The sequence below is a fragment of the Thermobia domestica genome, chromosome 6, assembly GCF_964235325.1.
Source record: "Thermobia domestica chromosome 6, izTheDome1.hap1.1, whole genome shotgun sequence".
NCBI lineage: Eukaryota > Metazoa > Arthropoda > Insecta > Zygentoma > Lepismatidae > Thermobia > Thermobia domestica.
This window is the reverse complement of record NC_137459.1, coordinates 273,999,352-274,023,295: the sequence shown is the minus strand read 5'-3', so window position 1 is coordinate 274,023,295 and position 23,944 is coordinate 273,999,352. Positions and strand designations below refer to the sequence as shown.

Genomic DNA, 23,944 nt, shown 5'->3' with positions numbered 1-23,944 from the left:
TGGGTATAACCACTAGACCAGCAGGGAGAGCGCAGTATATATATATATATATATATATATATATATATATATATATATATATATATATATATATATATATATATATATATATATATATGTGTGTGTGTGTGTGTGTGTGTGTGTGTGTGTGTGTGTGTGTGTGTGCAGGGTTTTAATGAACTATAACGACAGACTGCAAGAGGTGATTCCTCACAACAGAATAAGAGAAAAATTTTATATTGGCCTATGGGAACAAACTGCATAGTTTCAAAGCTAGGGCTGTCCAAAATCACGAAAAAAAGTAAATTTCAACAGGCCCTATTTCGAATTCGAGAAAACTATGGATGGTTGTAGTTATCAGCGTAAAGAGAGTCACGCATACGCAATCCAAAAATACATATTTCATTAATGTTCAATGGGTGTACATAGTATTCCCTGCAGGATGTAATTCCTATACATGTGGTCAAACAAATTTTCAGATGTACTCTAAATTTATGGTTGATCCAAAGTAGGGAAACGAGAAGCTTCGACAGTATTGAACAGGGAATCCTTTGGCGGGATGTCGGAAGTGTTAAGGACCGTCAGCAGCACGGTCTCTTGTGTTCAGAAGAAGGCGTGCTGCGATGTTTTCTTTTACGCTAATAAGTGCAAAAAGCGTGAAATGTACCGTGACGAATTACAACTCAGCCCACGTTATTCCGAACACAAAAAATCGTAGAGCTGCCGGTTTCTAAAACTTCCGACTTTCCTTCGAAGCACTGGGTGTCCATTGTTGTCAAGTCTTACATCTTGCCTATTTGGATCTACCTCGTAATCAGGAAATATCTGAAAACACTGTTGAGAGCATATCTGAGAATAGCTCCCTGTAGAGAATACCCTGCACACCCATTGAACATTGATAAAATATGTATTTTTGGATTGCGTATGCGTGGCTTCCTTATGCTAATGACTACCATCCACATTTTCTCGAATTCAAAATAGGGCCTGTTGAAATTTTGCTTTTCCGCGGTTTTGGACAGCCCTAGTTCTGAAATTATGCATTTTTCCCCATATGTCCATATGAAGTTTTTCTCTTATTTTGATGTGAGGATTCACCTCTTATAGTTTGTCGGTATATATAAAGTTCTAAAGACCTTGGTCCAAGTTAGTTGTAAACCTGGGGCCCCGCAAAATGTTCCCAATCGGGCCCCCCACCACCTAAGGCCGGCCTTGATCCTGAAAATAAAAGGGATATATTTTTTAATCTCCGTTAAGCCACCAGAGGAGAACCATATGGTATGAAACGGCGATTGGGCGTCCTTCACATTCCCCATACTAATAAACAGATTCTGTTGAGTCTTGTTGAGTAGCGAGCGTGAAAGCATATCGAGTGCAATCAAAGTACCCGCCAAGTGTCAAGAACGCTATACAATTCGATTTCCCCAGAAGGTCGCTAATCTCCCTGAAGTACAAAAATCAGACAGTTCGCGAATCATAATCTACACTTTTCACGAACCACACGATTAATACGTTCATGAAGGTACTTTTCCGCCATACATTTTCATCCTTGGTTACTTTCGTCATGTAAATCGTCAACTCCATCTTTGCACTCACTGCAGCACTTATGGACACAGCAATCACTTATAAGTCCGCGCTGTAATACATAATCATTCGACGATGAATTGCTGCTGTATAGTGGCCTTTCATCTGGAAAAATTGAATTACTTTGCGTAGTTACCTGCTGCGCGCCTTTCTTTCATTTTTAAGCATATCCTCTTCTTTTCCCTGACCATTTATATTTAATGCCATGCTTTTATAACTTTTGACGTTCAGCTTGCGTTATCTCTATCCGTGTATTGGTTTTCTTTTGTAAAAATACCACTAGAACAATTTTTTCCAATATTAATACTATGCGTATTAGAGGGTTCTGGTTGTAATTTCTCTACTGTCATTTTCAAATCTGCTAAATCGTCTTCTGTTTCATGATCGACTCCTTCTAAATTGTCATACTTTGGTTGATAATCTAATGTGTCCATACTGAGAGCTTGGTACAGATCAGTAACATCCTCCGACTGTAAAAACACTACAGGGTCAATCCATGCCAAGTGATATAGAAATAAAAAAAATTGCTGCTCGACCTTCTCAAAAAAAAAACTATTTTTTTATGAATGTTTATACTATATCAGAGTACTTCAAAACCCCAATTATTTATTTTTTAAAACATCTCATAGCGACGCAGTTTCTGCCGTCATTTTACGTCTTCTCGATTTCAGGCGTTTACGTTGTTTTGAATATCTCAGCATGTATTTGTCCTAGCAAATTGAAACTTGCTGGGCGTGTACAACTTGCACAGAGCTAAAACTTTGTCCTCCTAACATTTTTGCCTAAAACCACTCGAAAGGGGTGAAATCAGGGCCTACAGTAGCAACGCTTTTGGAGATTGAAGACATTTTGGGAAGAGGAAACAACTCACGTAGAGGTCTGAATTTTTCTGTGCACGTAGTCTGGGGTCATACGTTTATACGTAAAAATTTGTAGAACTGAAGCTGCTCCCAAAGGCATGGAAAAAATCGTAAAGTTGGGGAATTATGCCAATTTGGCATATTTCATTGTCCAATATCTCCAATGGGCCTCGGTAAAAATATTTGAAATTTTGGGAATAGTTACTCCTTTAGTATACTATATCACTCAACAAAGCGCGTTTTGTGTTTTGAGCAAAAGGGGGTCAAAGTATTAAGGAATGACATCATACTCGAGGAGGTTTCTTGTTCACAAATTCAACTGAAAATTCGTTATTATGCAATAAAATAAAGTAGGATGAATGGCTAGTCCAGTCAAGGCTCTCAAGCTCCTTTCTTTCCTCTAGTTGTGGCTCTGTCTTATTACCCACAGCAGTACTGGTGAAGAATACCAGTATCAGCAGAAGGCAAGAAAAGTCTTCGAGTATGACGTCATTCCTTAATACTTTGACCCCCTTTTGCTCAAAAACACAAAACGCGCTTTGTTCTGTGTTATGGTATAGTAAAGGAGTAACTATTCCCAAAATTTTATTTTTATCCAGGCCCATTGGAGATATTGGACAGTGAAATATGACAAATTGGCATAATTCTCCAACTTTACGATATTTTGTCAGACCTTTGGGAGCAGCTACAAGTCTGCAAATTTTTACGTATAAACATATGACCCCGTACTACGTGCACAGAAAAATTCAGACCTCTACGTCAGTTGTTTCCTCTTTCCAAACATGTCTTCATTGTCCAAAAATGTTGCTACTATAGGCCCTGATTTCGCCCCTTTCAAGTGGTTTTAGGCAAAAATGTTAGGAGGACAAAGTTTTAGCTCTGCGTAAGTTGTACACGCCCAGCAAGTTTCAATTTGCTAGGACAAATACGTGCTGAGATATTCGAAACAACGTAAACGCCTGAAATCGAGAAAACGCAAAATGGCGGCAGAAGCTGCGTCGCTACGAGATGTTTTAAAAAATAATTAATTGTGATTTTGAAGTACCCTGATATAGTATAAACATTCATGAAAAAATTAGATTTTTTGGAGATGATCGAGCGGCACATGCTTGATCACAAAATGGATTGACTCTACACTTGAACCGGACATTTTATCTTTGTCACCATTATTTTTGCAGATTTAAACCTGTAGTTGTTTTATCTCATCATCCACGAACTGCAAGACACACACAGGAGCAAAATGAAGAAGCCCTGTACATCGGAAGCAATGCTTGCCATAAGCCAGACATTCTCCTCTTACATGTGCTCTTTGGCACATATTGCACGTGACTATCTTCCTTTCTTTTATCCGGTCGAGTCTGAAGACGTTGAATATATATATTGTTGATTCATGCTCCTACGTAAACTGCGAGCATACGATGTGCTTCCAGATTGATTTCTGTTCCTTTCTTTCTATTTCAATTGCTGCCTGACGATCTTTCCAATCTTCTGCTACTGCAAACCTGGACCATTGAAAAAGCGCCGTCTGTTCTTCAGTATTTTTATCGTAATTGCTATAGCTACAGCTTGCTGAAACATAAGCGATTTTGCTGATAACATTTGTCGTCTTACATATTTTTCTTCAATCCAAAAATGAATTGGTTCTTCAATGAATGGTCTAAACAGGATTCAAAATTGCAATAAGCTCTTTGATTCCGTAAAGCCATCACAAATTGTATTATTGATATGTATTCTAATTATTTAGTTGTGAAATTTATATCTTTTTGCAATTTCATACATCTTTTGGCCATAATGTTCTAACACACGTAGCTTCAACTCGTGTAACTTTTCAGCTGGTATGTTTGGCGCGCATAAGTCCGCAACTCTTCGTTTGCTGGCAATCCCATCACGACAGAAACGTTGGTATTTCTCTGTTCTCGGCCAATGCTGACGATAGCGCTTATTTATCAATAAATGTAAACTTCTTTTCAATTCCACAATATTTAATACTTATAATAGTTTCTGACCACACGTACTTCATTCAATGCTTTTACCATCATTACAGTCACTTTTGGCTCAATTTATCAATAAACAAGCTTCTATTACGACATCAATATATTACAAATATAAATATAGTTACGCTTTTCAATGGTATATTTTACAAACTAACACTTTGTCCGATAAACAGTTAAACAACACCTTGTTCGAAATGCATCAACCACAACCGATCTAACCCTAACACCGGGATAATCACGAATTTATATCTTCTGAATTTCCTCTCCCTCCAAACTGTTAAAAACTTCAAATGTTCTGTTTCTATACAAAACATAAGTTAGTATCGTTCATACAATAGTTAAAATACCACTTTTGTTAGTTATCGATACTCAAATAATACAAATACTACTTTCAGTCAATCGAGTTTGGTGAATGTTTACCTATTATTTAATTAATTTTGACATTTCAACAAAAAGCAAAGGCGTAACTATGACTATACTGTAAATTTTCATAGGACGGGCTTTTAGTTAGAAAATCTGAGAGCCCTAACAATTGGATATTTCCTACAAAATATATTTTTTATTACTCATTACTATTAAATGACCATAACTCGTATCTTTTCATTCGCATTAGCTAACGCAAACAAGATGTAGCTACACAAGATAAACTACTAAAAATAAACTCTGGTAAAGACAGTAAAACGGATCACGAGAAACTTACATAAATGGGATATGTGATATAGATAGTCACCGTTATTCGTTTAAGATGTAGACGAAATGATTCCATTAATGAACTTGGCCAGAATAATCACTTTAGGCATGTATTACAAAAACGAAATTCAAGACTTTGCGTACATTTATGGGATATGAGGTACACATAGTAACTGTTAAATTTGCCGTTATCCATTAAAATGTTAATGAATTGAGTCCATTAACGAACTTGGCCGAGATAATCCTATCTATTGCAAACAAATGGAGCGTACCACTATCATAGGAGCGAATTCTATATAATTCGAAGAATCGTTAATAACAGACCAACTCTTGTTACCATAGTAACGGTAGAAACAAAACAGTTAAAGGCCACAACAAAACCAAAGTTAGCAAGAATAAAAAGTGCCAGAAATTTCCATCTATAATAATGCACATAATAACAGGATAATTTGCATTCTTAACAACTACTCAGCGGTGAGCCTACAACATTCCAGCCAATTCAAATTTCGAATCACAAACAGACATGAATTATGAACACTAGAAGGATCTATTGTATAATTCGCTCCTTAAAGGGAATTATACAAAATTCTACAAAAGTACTAAAAATTATACAAAAGCTAACCATTTTCCTTTTTCGTAAGTGAAAAGAAATAATGAAACGTAGCTTACCACAATAATAAGTAATATTATTCTACACCCGAAAATACAAATCAGAAGAATTTTCCGTGTAGCCACCCATAGAAATTACAATATGGCCAGAATATGAATTACCAAAAAATCTAGGTTAATGCAGCGACTAGAAAAATGAACTCAACGGTAATCGATGACTTATCATATTGTCTTGGTTTCTTATTAACTACTTTTTAAGTAATATTTGTATTTATTTTGTAATAAACACAAAGTTATTAGATTACAGTGTGATTTGATAATGGCTTAAGTTCTGTCAGTTGTAATCTTTGTTGTTGGTGTTCTGCTAGTGCCTATTAGTGTCGTGTTCATAAGGCATATGTAAACTTATCATTAAGTTTTATTTATCTTTCTTGTAATGGATTATTTTATGTACTGAAGTACTTCGTAACGTATTCAATTACCTACGTTTACACGTATTACAATTTTTAACCTATGTCACTGTTGTTAAATCCGAAAGCTAAAAATACACAGAAAAGTGTCACGTATCACACGTAAATGCGTTTAACCTTCGATTGATGCACGGTGCGACACGTTTGATACACTGAATATCGTAAAGACACTAATCTCATTTTTATAGTACTTTTTAAATATTAGAATGCTACAAGTATAAATTTTTACATTATTTTTCATAATTTTGAGAATTGTTTAAGGAAAAGAATCCACAGACCCTCGTCCTCCTATTGAAAACAGAAACATGTTTTGCAAATTTCTGTCTAGTTGCCAAATATACTAGAGCTGCATTTTATTCTTTAAAAATGTTGTAACTAGCTTACGTATGATTTTTCTTTTAACGTTCTAAATGCTATATTACAATCTGTAAGTTCAAGTTAAAATCAGAAGGAAAACTTTTCCAAATATAAATTACACTACCTATCTTATGTCATTTATTCAATTATCCAGTATGCTGATTTTTAGATCAGTTGTAGAATAAACTATAATGCTATTTTGTTCTCAATAGGTATACTGGGATAAGATTGATCATGATGGTCATACATACGGGCCTCATTCTTACGAAATCATGGAAACTTTAAAGGAAACCGACAGAATAATGGAATATTTTTTAACTCAATTACAAGCAGATGAGATGAGTAAAAAGGTAAGCATAAAAGTTGGCAATCCTAAGTATTCTGCTTTATCTATTAAGGTTTCCATTTTGAGATTCTTTCTCTTGAGTGAACGTTGAGGTTCAGTACAAGCAAGGCAATAGAGCCTACAGACTCCAATACAGGATGTTGAAGTGGATCATTATTCTTAATCTCCCTTTCGTTTTTAAAATAAACTGTAAGCTATGAAACTGTGCAAAATAAAAAGACAGGAAGGGTCGGCCTAGTTGAAATAATGCGTTTCTGCAAACGATCTGTAGTCATGTTGGAAAATGTGTTCATAACTGAAACTGAACAACTGTCGGTTTGATCGTAATATAATTACACGGTTAGTCTACAACACATTTAGATACTTATGTTAAAAGCATTCTAAATGTCACTGGCAGACTAAAGTAAAATGAACAGGTATTATTGATAAGGAAGAACACTTCGTTGAATTTAAAAGTGTGCTGCTGCTTTTGCTTTATATAAACAAATTACCGCATTAAGCGTATTTTGAATGAGATCTTCCCACTAGTTGAACGGTTGTCTATTGTGTGAGTAGTTGCAGGTCGATTTAACAAACCCTGATAGCTTCATATCCATTTTCTTCTTTGTGATTAGACGTGTCAATTTTCTCGATTTTATTTTTATTAATGCAATAGGTATTGTTTTATATTTGACGTGAAGAATTATGAAGGCAGAATGGGTTAGCATCTTTACGAAGTCAAAATTTGAGACACATTTGGCACCTGACACAAAGAAATCATTAGGTACCTAGCACAACACCAATGCATGCCAGTTTGTTCTTGTTATTCTTGAATAAATTTATGCGTTGCTTTACATTTTACTGGGATCAATGGTGCTTTTTCGTTCCGTACAGATTACATGAAGTTCCTTTCTACACAATTTAGTTTCCAATCAATTCACAGCAAGTTTCATAGGTTTTATTTTGTTTCTCTCATTATCAAGAAAACAATAACTAAATTACAGCATTGCTCACTGAAACAACAAGTACAATTTTCATAACTCTAAGTATATTCGATGTTTCACAAGATTTAAAAAAAATCACTCATATTCCCTGTTGACATTTTTACTTTGATAAGGTTGGAAATGAGACTTTTGGTGTCACAAATTTATTATAAAGTGAAAATCCCTTTTCGTTGGATGGTGCACAGAAGAGCTTTTATTCATTTATTTATTGCCAAAATTAGATATTTTATGTAAATATTTCCTGCAAACTATCCCGAGTGGAAAGGTCGGGAAATACCGCCAAGGAGAGACATGGGCAAAAGGACAAAATAGGATTGTTTTGATAAAAACGGAAAGGTTCGCAACTCTAATTGGACGGAAAGAATGTGTTATAGAAAGTGTGCAAAGAATATGGAATTCGACTGCTAAACGTATTAACAACGATATTTCTATGGAGGATTCAAGTATTCGTAACTAACTAATTAACCCTACAGTGCATGATTTTTTTGTATTTAAGTGAAATAATATACAGGCATATGATAAGACACTTCTAATAAATATCCGAATAGAAAAATGTTCTAAAGTAATTTTTTGTGCTAAAATATAAAAATACTTTGTATCACTTATGATACATTATGCATCAACAGTTCATGTTCCTCTTTCGTACAAAATCAAATTATAGCATTCGTAAAAACAATTAGGAAACTTACTTCATGAACTTGGAAATTTTGCAACTTCGAAACTATTCTTTGTCCTTCAGAGTAGACGACCCATAAAATCTTCTATTCTCACCTTCGCTAAGCACGTTCACGACTTCTTTCTCTTTGTACTGAAAAACATTTACCTGACATCTACCGGATATATGGTGAACTATGTGCTCAGGAGAAATATCAGATGATACAATATGTGTTTGTGATACAGCTCACGGCCTGAACATTAATACTAGCCATCATTTATTTTGTATCAAATATGATACAATATGCATTGTAGGGTTAACTCTATGGCCTATGGAACCTGAAAATCCAATGAGCATTCACAAAAGCTCTCCATTGACTTCTATCCTTAGCCAACTGAATCCAGTTCCTACATTATATTCCTATTTCTGCGAGATCCATTTTAATATTGTCTTCCCATCTGCGCGTAGGTCTTCTTAATGGTCGTTTTCCGATTGGTCTTCCAGTTAAAACTTTGCTAGTGTTCCTACTTTCTTCCATTTTGACTACATGACCTGCTCACTTGAGCCTCCTAAACTTGATGACCCTAACTGCTTGGTAAACAGTATAAATTATGTAGTTAATCGTTATGAAGTTTCCGCCGTTCCCCATTCCCATTCCTCTTGGGTCCGAATATCCGTCTAAGGGTCTTGTTCTCAAATACGTCCAGTCTACGTTCTTCCCTCGAAGTAAGCGACCATGTTTCGTAACCATACAGAACAACAGGCATGATTATCGTTTTATACGGATGATTCATTTAAAATTTGCCACTCCCTGTACCTTCGAAACGAATGCGAATATGAGAAAACGCAAAAACACGTTCATAATTATTTTAAGAGGATTGAATGTTGAGCTATAAAAGGTCCACTCCAGACACCCCCATATAGGAGTACGAGCAGACCCGTATTTAGGTAAATGTTATTCTGTGCTCGAGCACAGGGCGGCAAAATTTTGGAATTTTTGAGAGATTCACAATAAAGTAATATTTAGAACTTGAAACCCGTAGACTCCCACGCAAGCGCGAGAAAATATGTTAATGTCTTTAATTTGCTCTAATTACAGAAGTTACTACTTAACTAGGGTATCTGATTATTTTTAAAAAGTCATCCTCTCCCACCCCAACCCCGAGAGGTGAGGATGAACTTGAACATAATGAAAACTGGCACAGTTAAACTCAGCGACCTCGAAAAGTATGAATTCATCACTAATATCTATCGTTTCTGGTTACTTTTAAAATCTCGCCCCATCGCTGGGAGTGAAGAATGACCTTGTGGTTCAGATTCCATGTTTATCAGTAGATCCCGTCTCATGTAGCCTCCTGCTGAAAGGGACGCTAACCTTAAAATCAACTCAAGTCTGTCAAATGGATAACTTGGCTGGCCGAACACTCAACCGGTGTAGTCAACTGTGCTTCGACTTGTGCGCCTAGAGGCAAATCTCAGAATGAACAAGTGACACATTAAGATGCTTATGCAAAGGTTAATTCACGCCAATGTAACAAATTTTAAGGTAATTTGGGACTGTGTATGCGGGTTGTTTAATTTTCAATCAGGAAAATTACTTAGTCCTATATGTTTAAAACCTGTAGTGATTACCACTTCTCTGCACTCTGGTAGTACTGATCCCTCTTTCCGATGTCCATATTTTCACAACTTCTTATTCCTACTTTTGAAATAACCGTGTCTTGAAACCTTACACTCGTGGCAATACAGTGTAATACCAACATGCGCCTAGGTTTACAAAACCTGGAGCAAGATGCACAGAAACAAATTCTCAACCCAATAAATTATCATTTTCTCGTTTTAAAAAATTTTTTACGACGCTTACACCCTGCCTAAAAATAAATTAAAAAAGAAAAACAAAAACGTAGAAGCACCTCATTCACAAGCCATAGATATCTAAAAGTCACCAAAGGACTTCAATCTGAAATTTGATTACACTGACATTTTTGATTTCGGTAAACTAGCAATTCATAACTTACACCAAAAAATTTACTTGTCGAGCTCGTTCAAACTACTCGATCCCCTTTTCCATTTGAAATCTTCAAGTTTACTCCCGTACCCCTATTTGGGAGTTCTGGGGTCTACCTTTCATAGCACAAAATTTCAATCCCTTAAAGTAATGACGATTATTTTTGTTTGTTTTTTTTTTCTCGTTTTTTCATATTCATAGTCGTTTCGCAGATACACTGGGTGGCAAAGAACTTTATGGACACGAAATGTGAATTCCTACCATTTTAGATGGAGTCAATATAGGAACTTGAAACTTTCGGCAAAATATTTCTCTTGTCGAGACCTTTCCAACAATATATAACTCGACCCCCTTTACCATTTAAAATGTTTAAGTTGATCCACGTACCTCTATATGGGGGTGCCTGGGGTGGACCTTTTATAGCTCAAAATTTAAGTCCCTTAAAATAATAATGGTCGTGTTTTTGTGTTTTCTCATATTCGCAGTCGTTTCGAAGATACACTGGGTGGCAACGGACTTTATGGACACGAAATGTGAACCCTAGCCATTTAGGATGGGGTCAACATAGGGACTTGAAACTTTAGGCAAATATTTCTCTTGTCGAGTCGTTTCCAGCGATATATCACTCGTCCGCCTTTGCAATTTAAAATTTTCAAGTTGACCCAACGTACCCCTATATGAGGGTTTCTGGGGTGGACCTTTTATATCTCAAAATTCTCGCGCACAAAAGATTTTGAACTGAATAACACGAATTTCCTGCTTTTAGTCGACATTTAATTTCTTCGTGAATATGGTTTTCGTCTGTTAATATTGACCCTAAATATTTGAATGTATCCACTTTATCAAAAGTATTATTTGATATTTTAACGTATCCATAATTCGCCGTATTACGGTGCCGACGCACTTCCATGTATTTAGTTTTCTCTGCATTTACTTCTAAACCCATGTCCCTGCAAGCGTTTAATAAGATCGCTGCATTTATTTCTACTGTTCTCCTATCATCCCCTATTAAATTTACATCATCAGCATATGCCATAACCTGGTGAATGCCGTTCAACTCTAGGCCCTGGTTGCTATCTTTGATTTTCCTTATGGCGTATTCCAGCACAAAGTTAAATAATAATGGCGACAACGCATCTCCTTGTTTCAGGCCATTTTCGACGTGGAAGCTCGTGGACAAAAATTTTCCTACCCGGACTTTACTTTGGGATTCACTTAAACATATCTTAATTAATCTAATTAGCTTTCTCGGTATTCCAAGTTCTGTAAGAACGTTGTATAATGTTTCTCTCCTAACCGAGTCGTAAGCCTTTCTAAAATCAATAAATAGTTGATGTGCTGGAGTATTGTATTCCCACTTCTTTTCGAGTATTTGTCAAATGGTAAATATTTGGTCGATAGTTGATCGATTTCGTCTAAATCCGCATTGATGATCTCCAATAATTTCATTTGCGTATGGGTTCAATCTTACTAATAGAATGTTTGAAATGATTTTATAGGATGTTAACAGAAGAGAAATGCCTTGATAATTATTCCAGTCAGTTTTGTCGCCTTTCTTGTGAATTGGAACAATGATTGATTCTTTGCACTCTTGTGGCAATTCTTCCTTGTTCCAGATAACGAGAATCAGTATCTTGTTACACAATTTTTAGCCTCCAGCTAAAATTAGCTCAACTGGAATTTCGTCTACACCCGGAGATTTATGTTTCTTTAATTTATTTATAGCGATTTCTACTTCTATTCAGCTAGGTTCTGGAATATACGGTTCTGCGGTTCCTTTCTTCCCGCACATTAGTGTTTGGCTGCGTGTTCAGCAAATCGTCAAACAAATCTTCCCATATATTTAGGATGCTATCTGTATCAGTGAGAACTGTTCCATCAGCTTTCTTTAATATATAAGCACAAGGTTGATAGCCTTTCTTAAATTCTTGATTCCCTTATAATGTCTCGAATGTCCCGTTGATCCCCTTATACATGTCAAGGATTCATACAGATCGTTTATTCTCGTTGTAGCGCTCCCAATTGCGTGTTCACCTGAAATGTCTCCACTTCTTTACCTCAATAATAATCAGTGTCTTTCGGAACGACTCACAGCGGAAATTAGAAAAGACTGCTTCTCAAGTTATGATCGCATCTGGTCACTATGTGGAGTTCGAATCGACATTGTCATTTACAAGTTCTGGCAGGTTAGTTGTGCATGTTGCGTAATTCGCAGAAGGGAATGGGAATATTGAACTACAAAAGATGCAAAATGTTATGTTTAGGTTATTGGAGAAAAGGATTATTCTTTATAACTTCTTGAGCTGGAATGTAAGCTATTATTGTCTTAAAAGAAAAGCATTTCCTTAGTATTCTAATATATTGACATTCATAAAACATGCATCAATTTATTTCCCCTTTATCTTTTTAGTGACGAATAAATAATTAAGCATTTTACATTCTACATTCATAAAATAAACAAATCAGTGTTATAAGGTATTACAGAAATCATTAGATCTATGGGTGTTAAGATTCGTACATAGATTGATACAAACAAAATGATAAAATAGCAAACGATGGAAAAACGAGATTGAATAACTCGGTGTATAACATAAATATCGACTAGCAAACAACAATTAGGCTACAGAATTTGATACGAAACGAACATTCTACAGGATGGCCACAAAGTCCCATTACACACATTATACGTAAACAAATGAACAAATGTTCTCTAGCGTTGATATTGCTATTAATGTATGATGATCTTTTACAATGAAGTAGTGATATCCTCATGTGCTATAAACAATTAATGATCGAAGAGATCAGTCTGTGCACTATCATTTTCATTACAAAGAATAATACGCCGCCAAGTTCTTTGTAACATTTTTCGAAGCAATTCTGACATAACATGAGTGAAAGTTTATCTCACAGCATCTTTCAGTTTGTCAGTAGTATCGTAATGTTGCTCTACCACAATACTCTTTATGATTCCCGAGAGTGCACTATCATATATTGTGAGGTCTGGGATTCATGGTCGCCAGGCAAGTGACGCCAACAGCTCGAGTGACCGATGACCAATCCAGCGTTCAAGAAATATCTAGTGAACATATGCGCGTATTATATAATAGCATATTGGGCAGGTGCCCCATCTTACTTAAACCAACATGTTTTATTAATTTCATATTCTTCCGAAAGGGTGACAAACCAATTCCGCAACATGTCCAAGCACCGATGTTGATTCAAAACATTGTCAAAGGAAAATGGTCCAAACAAGCGTTTGTTATCCATGGCTGCCCATAATATTATATAGGGGAGAGGGGGGACATTAGTACGTTTTTCACTTACCCGAGATTTTAGAACGTATCGTCAGCTTGAGAAACATGATTTTTTCCTACCTAACTGTGATTCTTTAGCTACATTTAGAATGTACAATATTGTTTCTACTAATGTCCTACTTGGAGTAAATTACATTTTACAAAAGGTCTGCAATCTGTACCAATCTTCCCCATGTAGGGGCAGATTGGTATTGGCTTAGGGCAGATTGATACGAGCAATGTGAAATATCGCACAGACTTTTTGCACAATAGAAATAACATATTTTTTTTTTATTTTTCCATGTAATATTTTGAGATATAATATTATATTAAACTTCCACAAACTCAAGTATTTTAACAATAGTATTAAGGACCTACAGCAGCGAAAATGAAAAATAAAACATGTTTCATAAAAAGAATGTGAAGATTTGTAAGAATCTACAGTAATTCAATAGATCTAGTTCAACCTGTTACAAAAATAAATAAATAAATAAATAAATAAATAAATAAGATAAAAAGTCCAATGCTTGCTTGTGTTCTCATCAAAATTTAAAAGTTCCCCAAGCTATTTACAAAAATAAAAACGTACTATAAATGAGGTTCTGCCTCTATAAGGAAAAATAAAAATAAATAATCCAAGAGCTATCTACAGTTTTACAAAATTTTGAAATTTTTCCTACCTCAACTACCAACTGGAAAAGATATTATACTTTTGGTTCGAGCGTACCCCTTGTCTCCAAACGAGGCGGAGCTTTGTTATTACCAAGGTAACCAAGAAAGTTCTGTCGCGTTTTCGCTCACAACCTTCGAACACCGATATGTCACCTAAGATGTCCTTGGAAGACCAAAAATAGTCCCATCAGCATCGAGGAACTTCTGCCAACGTTCTGGGAGGCCATGGATTCCATTACTGTAGAACAGGTGATAATCGGATGTCCAATGTCCGGGGAGTATGATGAATGCAGTAGTGTTTCCCATCTAAGGCACAGAATGATGTCTGGGTCATCCTGGCCACGCGAGGCTTAGCGTTGCCCTGTAACAGGAGGACCCCTTTGCGATTCAGATGTGCTGGCTCCATAGTTTTGTATTGTTCTTGAATACAAACCAACTGCTGACAGTCCACAGTTGCATTAATGCTCTGACAAGTTGGTAGCAGTTCCCAACGCACGATGCCACGAGCATTCCACCAAACACACAGGAGGACCTTCTTCTGGTACATGCTGGTTCCGGCTGTTTTTGAACCGGTTCATGGGATGCTAACCTGTGATGACGGCGCCGTGAAGTTTCGTACAGGACCACTTCTCATCGTATGTCAACACTCTGTTCAGAAATGGAGCTCCTCCGTGGCTAAGCGGTTAGCGTACGTGCCTTTGGCGCGGGAGACCCGGGTTCGATTCCCGGCGGGAGCTCATGTGGTTCGGATTCCACGTTAATCAGTAGGTCCACGTCTCATATAGCCTCGTTGCTGAAAAGGGACGTTAAACTCAAAATCAACTCAACTCTGTTCAGAAATGTTTCCTTCCTCAGACAAGATAGCAAAGAAACACAGGTATCTGCTCGCGTTGCCTTCTGGCCCGGATCCAATCATGTGGTACCCATCGATCCAACTTGTAGTGCTTCCCAAGTTGATGGAGGTGCTGCCGAACGGTTTCTTCACTCACACTGAACTGTAGTCCCAGTTCCTTACATGTCTGGCCACTGTTCGCCTTAATTGCTGCATGAAGATCGTTTTGTACATGTGTTAGTCTTCCGGCACATGGTGCGTCTTCCAGTGTTTCGTCACCGTCTTTAAACTTGTTAAACCGCCGGTGCACTGTCCGCATACTCACGACCCTCACCAAAGGCCTAACAAAGTGACAGAACTTTCTTGGTTACCTTAATAATATTAAAGTTTCAAGAACTTCACCGAATAACTTTCAAATAGGTTGCTGAAAGTCGAATAAATATGACGCTTACTATATGCTGACTTTTAGCGTCCATGTACAAATATATATTTGAGGTTTATTTTGTTAGACATGTGCCTATTAAAATCACTCGCATGTTATTTATGACTTGAAGACGAATCTTCACCTTTTTGCTATTATGGCTTCTAAATGGTTAAACAATTGTCCATTCGAAAGTTTGTGTACCTATCTGTTATACCTATAGTTCCGGAAAGTCGGAAATATAATAAAAGGAAAGTTTTTCGTATTATTTTGGCTTATTTATATTTATGCTTTGATTACGGAAATCAAGCGATCACACAAAAGATAGCCTATATTATTAGTAACTTTTCTACTTATGTTAATTACAATGAAAACTATGATACATGGGAAATGCACAAAGAGTAGTCTACCCTTATAATTACAAATGGAAGGAGTAGATTAGTACAGAGCAGTGAGTGTACATTGGTCCGTACCAATCTACCCCACATGCATGTGTGCTAATGTGCCCCAACCGAACTTCAGGATCATTAATTCCTATAACTGAGAAATTACTCCACGCAGGACAATTGAACATAAATGAAATTATTGGTAAAGAACTACACTTTCATGCAACATACATAAGTTTTCAAAAATTCAGTGCTTATTACAAATATAAGCTTACAAAGACATAAGTGAAAACCAACTTTTGCTCTAAGAAATCAAGTTTTTTTCTGCACAGAGAAAAAGAACCCTGCGTCCATCCATCAACTGTGCCTCACGATGTTCATTTGTCACCAATGTTGCCAACACCAAACTGTTGTCCATTTACTTCTTACAGTGGAGAAATATCTACCTCGTACATATCTGCCCAGTGTACAGTCCGCGGCATAAAATTTGTTACAAAAATTCTAAGTCCAAATGAATAACAAACTCTTGCCCAGTTTTCTTATGCATTCCCGCAATACATGTATCAATCGATTAGTTGCTTGTAGTATTTATTCCAACTCCTCCCCGTCCTCCACCTCTCCTTGTCTAAAGCAGTGTGTGTGACGTAGTACACTCTTTCCATTCAGCTGAAAAGGAAACAGGAATCAAGTTTACAACGTTATAGCTTTAAAACAGTCTTTTCCATTCGTTTGTTCTGAAATATTTTTAAGAGCCTAAATTAAAGGAAAGTCACACAATCTTCCCAGAGCTTCATAAATATCTTTAGTTCCATTCCTTTCTTTCTTTAAAGAGTGCAAGCTAGTAAGATGCTCCCTAAAAAAATCTATGGAAATTGCCAAGAGCTCTAAAATATCTACGGACAGAAACGAGTTTTATTCAATGATTCATTTAATTTCTTTTCAGTAAGTGCAAGCAAATGTTTCAGGGGCGTCATTTGGGCAGGACAGGAGGGTGTAATTCCCCCTCTCTTGAGCTTCATAACTACGTATTTTTTGATCAAATGTATAGTAATACACTAATAAAAAGTGAAAATCTTATGTCGCCGGAGAATCTCTTCCTTCCCCCCCCCCCCCCGAATAAAGTCTAAAAGACACTGGTTTTAACAACAAACCTATAGAGCTACGATAGCACATTGCTAAAGAGCTTAAATTTGGTTTCAAGAGTCGAAGGTTTGATCTCAAGCCATATGACTTCCTGGGTGACATTGAGAGAGAGAGAGAAAGAGAGAGAGAGAGAGGGATTCAAGTATGGAGACAGAGAGGGATGATTTGTATACACAGATTTAGAATTGGGGAAAAAATGATCGGGCAGCATTCGTATTATGACGAAAATTCTGATTTTGAGAAAGATAAGAAGGGAAGTTTTCGAACTGCGAGGATCACATTAGGCAGTTGTCGAATTAATGTGGAGAACTCTTTTTAGAGCATCAGATGATTACGAAAGGAGAGAAAGATCTTCAGAACTGAGGAATTAAGATTTTAAAAAATCTGATTTCGGGGACGGGTTTCGAACCACGAACCTTGTGGTTACCGAACCATGACTTGATCCATTCTGCTACGGAGAATTCTATTACTGGTTCCCATACGTTTCCCTTAGCTGCGTTGAAAGCTACCTTAAGGGGATATTCCAAAAGTTGACTCGGTAGATGCGCCGTTCAGATAGGATGTAAACCTCTTGTAACTTAATTACAATGTGCAAAATGAACTTCCTCTTCTTCAGGACACTTTCTAAAGCTTTAAAATTTGTTACTATTGTTTTAATTAAGTGACATTTGATAGAACCATCTGATAAAGTAGTGCCAAGCCCTGTGCGTCATTGTCTGTTAGGTGAATGGTTAATGTAAGTAACTCCTACGTGGATGGTCCGAGCTTCCAATCAAGACCATTCTTATTGATTATTTTATTTGAGATACGCTCATACTGTATATTCCACAAGTTCAAGTTTGAAGTAATGTAGTCACAGCTAGTTTAATTCGAAATAATTTTCCAATATTATATTTGTTACTAAATTTACATGGCACTCCTCACTGTTTGTAGTCCTGCATAAATGCAAAATTGTTTTAAAAGTATATTTTACTTTCAAGTATTATTGATTTTTTTAAAATTGTCCTTCAACTTTATTTTATAATTATTTTCTATTTCTTAATTATAACATATTTTCTATTTATATTGTACTCTATGTTCCACGTTTATTATTTACATTTTATGTCTTACCTTTGAAGACGAGCATTTGACAATTCAGAGCAGCAGGGACATACACAGGATGCAGGTCTTGGCAATCCAGAGCTTTTGCCCCCACGAAATCACTACTTTTTTTGTATATATATATCTAATTTTATAGATGGTGATAGCAGGGGCGGATCCAGGGGAGTGTGTTTGGGGTGATCGCTTCCCCCAGAATAGGGAACTTTTTATACTTTTTATTTTAAAAATAAAACATATCCTAAGTGTTTTTTAATCTTTGTATTATAAACTTAAATTAAAACCTAAAATAGATAGGCCTTACTTTCTTAAGAATGTTAATTCTGCAGAAGAGCTACTTCTCCTTTTCTAAATTTGTTTCTTTCTTTTCTATTCTTTCTTTTTCTTTTCTTTTTCTTTTTTGCAATCCGCTCTTACCTTGATTTGACTTCGAACGACCGCCCCTCCCAAACAATCATCCTGGATCCGCCCCTGGATGATAGACATTTTAGTAAAATATGCCCTCAATCGCTGAAATAAATTCCTGTCAAGCTTTCGATCGCTGAAATAAAATTCATTCTACGGCCCTGCAAAACAGTGACGATTTTAGCGACTGATCAGTTAGTAATGCCTCCCTGGAGCAACGACACTTCCCCAGAAGTCATATCTCCGATAATTCAGAATGTGATTTGTGCATTATCACTTTTCACTCTCAGTGTCTTGAAACGCACCAAAAAGGAACTGTTCTGAAGTATTTACTGGTTCTTCCTATGACCCCATTTCAATATGGCCAACCTTGGACATATACACATCTGAAATATCACCTTTTATGTCAGTGATCCCGAAAACTATCCATTCGACACAAATATAGGATATTTTCGATTCTTTATTCCTGTCACCCTCCCATTGTCAACTCGAAGCCAACCAAGGCTTATTTTGGACTTACGCAGCATCCACAGTGTCACTTTTCATCTTTGCAAATGAATTCGACACTAATTTCGTTCGTATTTGACTACTTTTACATGTCACCTTCACCTCTTGGTAGGGATTTTTTTAGTATCTCGCCCCCACAACTATGGAGAAATTTCAACCAACTAAGTATAATTATAAATTATCATCTGAAACACAACAGTACGGGTGATCTTTTTCGCAGAGGAATTCGTTAACTACTGTTTCAATATCAATGTATTGGCTTTTTTTGCTCTGCATGATGGAGATTGCCAAAGAGCTAAACTTCATTCTGTACTATTGTGCTATGAATATAGTGGTTTAATTCACTGAATACTCGCTTAGATGTTGCTCTCGTCACAGGAAAAGTGATATACACTTATAAAAGAAAAATGAAATGAAATATCTAATTTTTACGTCCCACGATTATGCCGACTATGCTAATGGAGAGAGTAATGGTGAGAAATAAATGAAATTGTTTAATGAAAAAAGTGGGAGGAAATGGGAAAAACCCGAGGACACTCATGCACACGGTGTTTCTCCATAATAAAGTTCATTCGGCGTGAGCTGGGATCGAACCAAGGACCCCATGCACCATAGGTAAAGTTATAAAGGAATAGGCGTCTAAACAAATACGGAACACTACTATCAATGAGAGTTATATAAGATTAAATTTTTAGTTATTTCATTCTAAGTGAAAATTTCAATCAATCTTGTTCTTCATTACTGTTCGAAAACTTAAAGTTGTTGCTGCAAGGACGTGATAAATCTTTTCAGTAGACTTCGCAGTTCCCTCCACAGCTTCTTTTTCATGTGAGGCTAAAGTAGTCTCATTTTAGACATCGGGGAAAAATAGTGGAATTACGAATTTTTGAATGGGCCCCGTTTTACTCTGGGCTCCCTCAAGGCACTGCCGTTAGTTACGTCACTGTTCAGGATGCATGATGCAGCTTCTGCTTTTAGGAATACTTTCTAAGGCAGTACGAGTTTTTTTTAACTGCTGTGTGAATTAAGTTGTATTTGCTAGAAGTGTCGGTTAAAGGAAACTAAAGATCCTACACTCAACCACAAATAATCTCTTTCGAAACTCTAATGGAAAACGAAACGAATCGTCCTAAACATGTTACGATTTTGAAGAGAAAAAGAGCAAAGCAGTAGTTGCACATACGCTTAATGGTGTTTCTTGGATACAAATTTATAACTTACAAAAGTCATGTTCACGTCATGGTTTGATAGATGAAGGGTTAGTGAAAGGAATTGTTACGCTGGTGGTCGTGGGTTCGAATCTCTGCTCTTCTTGTTACTTTTTTCTTTTAGCTACACTTAGTTTGTGAATTCCAAACCTCGAAGTTTGGTTTGGATTATTTATGAAAGCAGGTAGAGAATTAATTGTAGTCGAAATTAGTTTCAAATATGAGATTATAATTACATATTTTGTCTTTAACTTATTACGTATCAATTTTTATATCAAATTTTCCAGTCTTTATTTAATTCATCTTCCGGTGTAATACAATGAACATTTGCAGAGCGACGTCAGTCGGACGAAAGTACTATATTCCATTGTTACTCTAATATACCTAGGTATTTGTTCATATATTTATAAATTGTTTACTAACTAAAAACTTATGGCGGTCCACATTATGTGTCATATAATAGACCGTACGAAGGCGGATATAGCAGAAGGCGTATTGCAAATATCCCTGGTGATAAAAAGTAGGGGTCTTCTTCACTAGATTCGAACCACTGTTACAGGCGGTTTTGGTTTACATAGCAAGCATAATACTACTCGGCCACCAAGTCTCACACGTTAGCCTCTTTATTAATGCAGAACATACTGAGACACTTACATTCACTGGTGTCGCGTAATGTATTTCATAACATTTTGTTAATAAGTGGGTCGAATTAGGTAGCCCTCGAGAGGGCTGATGGTGTTGTGGGCGAGCATTTATTAATAGTGTGTATAGTCCCCTTGGGACTCGATTACAGCTGCCATACGCCGTGGCATTGAATCCACCAGGCGAGAGATATAGCGTTGGGTGCAACAGATCGACCACGCATCTTCAACACGCTGCCGAAGATCATTAGATGTTCGTGGAGGATTGTTCGACCAGGTTTCCCGCAATGTTCTTGCAACAGAGGCCCACATATTTTCAATAGGGTTCAGATCTGCTCCATGAGGAACCCAGTCAACTATTTCGACATCAGGTTGCCTCTGCAACCATGTCTGAACCACATTTGAATTATGTATCGAGCTATTGTCCTGTTGCAAATATAATATGCCGTCACCTACATGAGCTTTTATTTCCGGAAGCGTTTCATCCAGATGTTCCACATACTTGTGGGCGTTTAGGCGACAAGGAATCCTGTAGATTCCTCCGAAATTTGCAGCCTTGCATATCCATGCCCAACAGTGGACAGTTACATGTCCCATTCGACCAGAACGGGAAACGTATTCAGAGGCATACCTTTTTCCAGGGGGGCGGTAAACACGCTTCGGCCCGAAGTGTGCACTGGAAAATATTTTTTCGTCCGTGAAAACGACCTCGTCCCACACACGTACAATATTTAACTGTGCAAACGCCAGACGGTCAACCATGTGGTCTTCTGTTAGTCGCTCCTTAACAGCTATCCTCTATGATCTCAAACCAAAGGATTTGAGTCTACGACGGACAGTCGTAACATTGCCTGGGAAATTGGTTTCCTCTCGTAACTGTCGGCAGACATGAAAGGGTGCTCACGGCATTGGGCAATTAAACTCTGGTCTTCTTCGGCAGAGGAAACTCTTTGTCGCCCACTTCCTCTTTTACGTCTTACATCTCCTGTTTCCTCATATCTCCTCCACCACCTCCGTGCTGTAGCACGGTTAACACCACATCTCGCGCCTGCCTCGCTATAGTTCATGCCCGCATGCTCAATTAAAGCAATCACGCTGCTTTTAACAGATGCTTCGTAGTGAGTCATTTTCACACCAGAAGCAAAAGGATAGCTTTGCTTAGGTGTTTGAACGGAACGTGCTTCATGTGACGTCACGTAACAAGGCAGAGTTTCCTCTCATTGCTGTAGACGATATCATACGCCCTCTGCTGGGTGTTTCGTGACGGAAAAATTGCTTTTAAGAGGTTCATGGCGACCGCTTTGAAATCAAATGTAAAGTATGAGAATTAAATTTGTCATATCTGTAGTTTGGTGTAGAGACAAAACAAAATTGGAAACCAAAGGTTTAAGAACAACTCAGATTATTAATATAAAACAAGTCAAAGATTATTAACTTGTATTATCACACAAGAAATGCGAGAATTTTGAAACAAAGAAAAATAACTTAGAAATTTGCAACTGAAGACAAAAAAAACTAACTTAAACACACTAAAGGGTATGAGTAGGGGGATTAATGGGGACGTCAGCAATGAGGCTATATGTCCCCGTCTCGATTAACGCGGGGGATGGATTTTACCATTTCACTTTGACGGAATAACGTAGAGGATGGAGAGGAGGGGGAAGATACATAACAGCTATAAATATAAAAACAAAAGTGACAATGTTCGGTGGTGAATAACTCTTGAACTACCCGATCGTTCTCAATCACATTTTGAACATAGATGAAATTCGAACCTGGGAAGCTTTTTGTTATTTCATTTTGATATTAGAACTTGCGGAAGAGGAGGGGAGGGTAAATATATGAAAATGAATAAAACTTAATAACTCTTGAACAATCCGACTGATCCCAATCAATCAAACATTCAATATAGATAAGGTTCGGACCTGGGATGTTTTCATTTTTTGCCTTGACGGCACAATGTAGGGAAGGGGAAGGGGGGACTATGTAAAAAAATAAAAATAAAAATGCTGTCTTGGTGACTTCATCACGCTTAAACCACCGAACTGATCTTAATCAATTTATCAACATAGATGAGGTTCGGACCTGGGGTGGTTTCTATCATATCCCTTTGATGGTAGAACGTAGGGTTAGGAGGAGGGGAGGGGAGATATCTATAAAAATGAATAAAACTTAACAACTCTTGAACCACCTGACCGATCTCGATCTAATTTTCAACATAGACGACGTTCGGGCCTAGAAACTTGTGTTTTAATATTTTCACTTTGACGGTAGAACATAGGAGAGGATAAGAGAAGGGGAGATTAATATATAAAAATAAATAGAACAACTCTTGAACCATCCAACAGATTTCGATCAAATTTTCAACGTACATGATATTCGGGCCTGGGATAATTTTTGTCATACCGTGCCCCCAACATGGAGACGGGAGAGGGATACATAAAATCATCGAAAATGACCAATATCAAAGAGTGCTTTAGTAATAGTAAAACCATAACATATTACTATTTTTCTTTAATTTAGCCCAGCGAAATCGGGGTGCGACTTAGATTCGAGGACGTCTTAAGTTCGAGTAGTTATCGAGAAATAATTAAAGATATTAACGTGTTATTGAATCACTTTGCTAATAATAGTAATAATAATAATAATAATAATAATAATAATAATAATAACTATTATTATTATTATTATTATTATTATTATTATTATTATTATTATTATTATTATTATTATTATTATTATTATTATTATTATTATTATTGAAGATTTCATCATTCATATATTG

At 36.7% G+C, this 23,944-nt stretch overlaps 1 protein-coding gene across 1 annotated transcript in view; it reads left to right on the top strand.

The window, feature by feature from the left end:
* Window positions 1-23,944, top strand: part of LOC145687791 (glycerophosphocholine cholinephosphodiesterase ENPP6-like) — a 202,723-nt gene that overhangs the window by 99,233 nt on the left and 79,546 nt on the right. Inside the window, exon 6 of the mRNA XM_081761224.1 lies at window positions 6,774-6,911. Coding sequence (XP_081617350.1) covers window positions 6,774-6,911 — 138 coding nt within the window. The remainder of the gene's footprint in view (window positions 1-6,773; window positions 6,912-23,944) is intronic.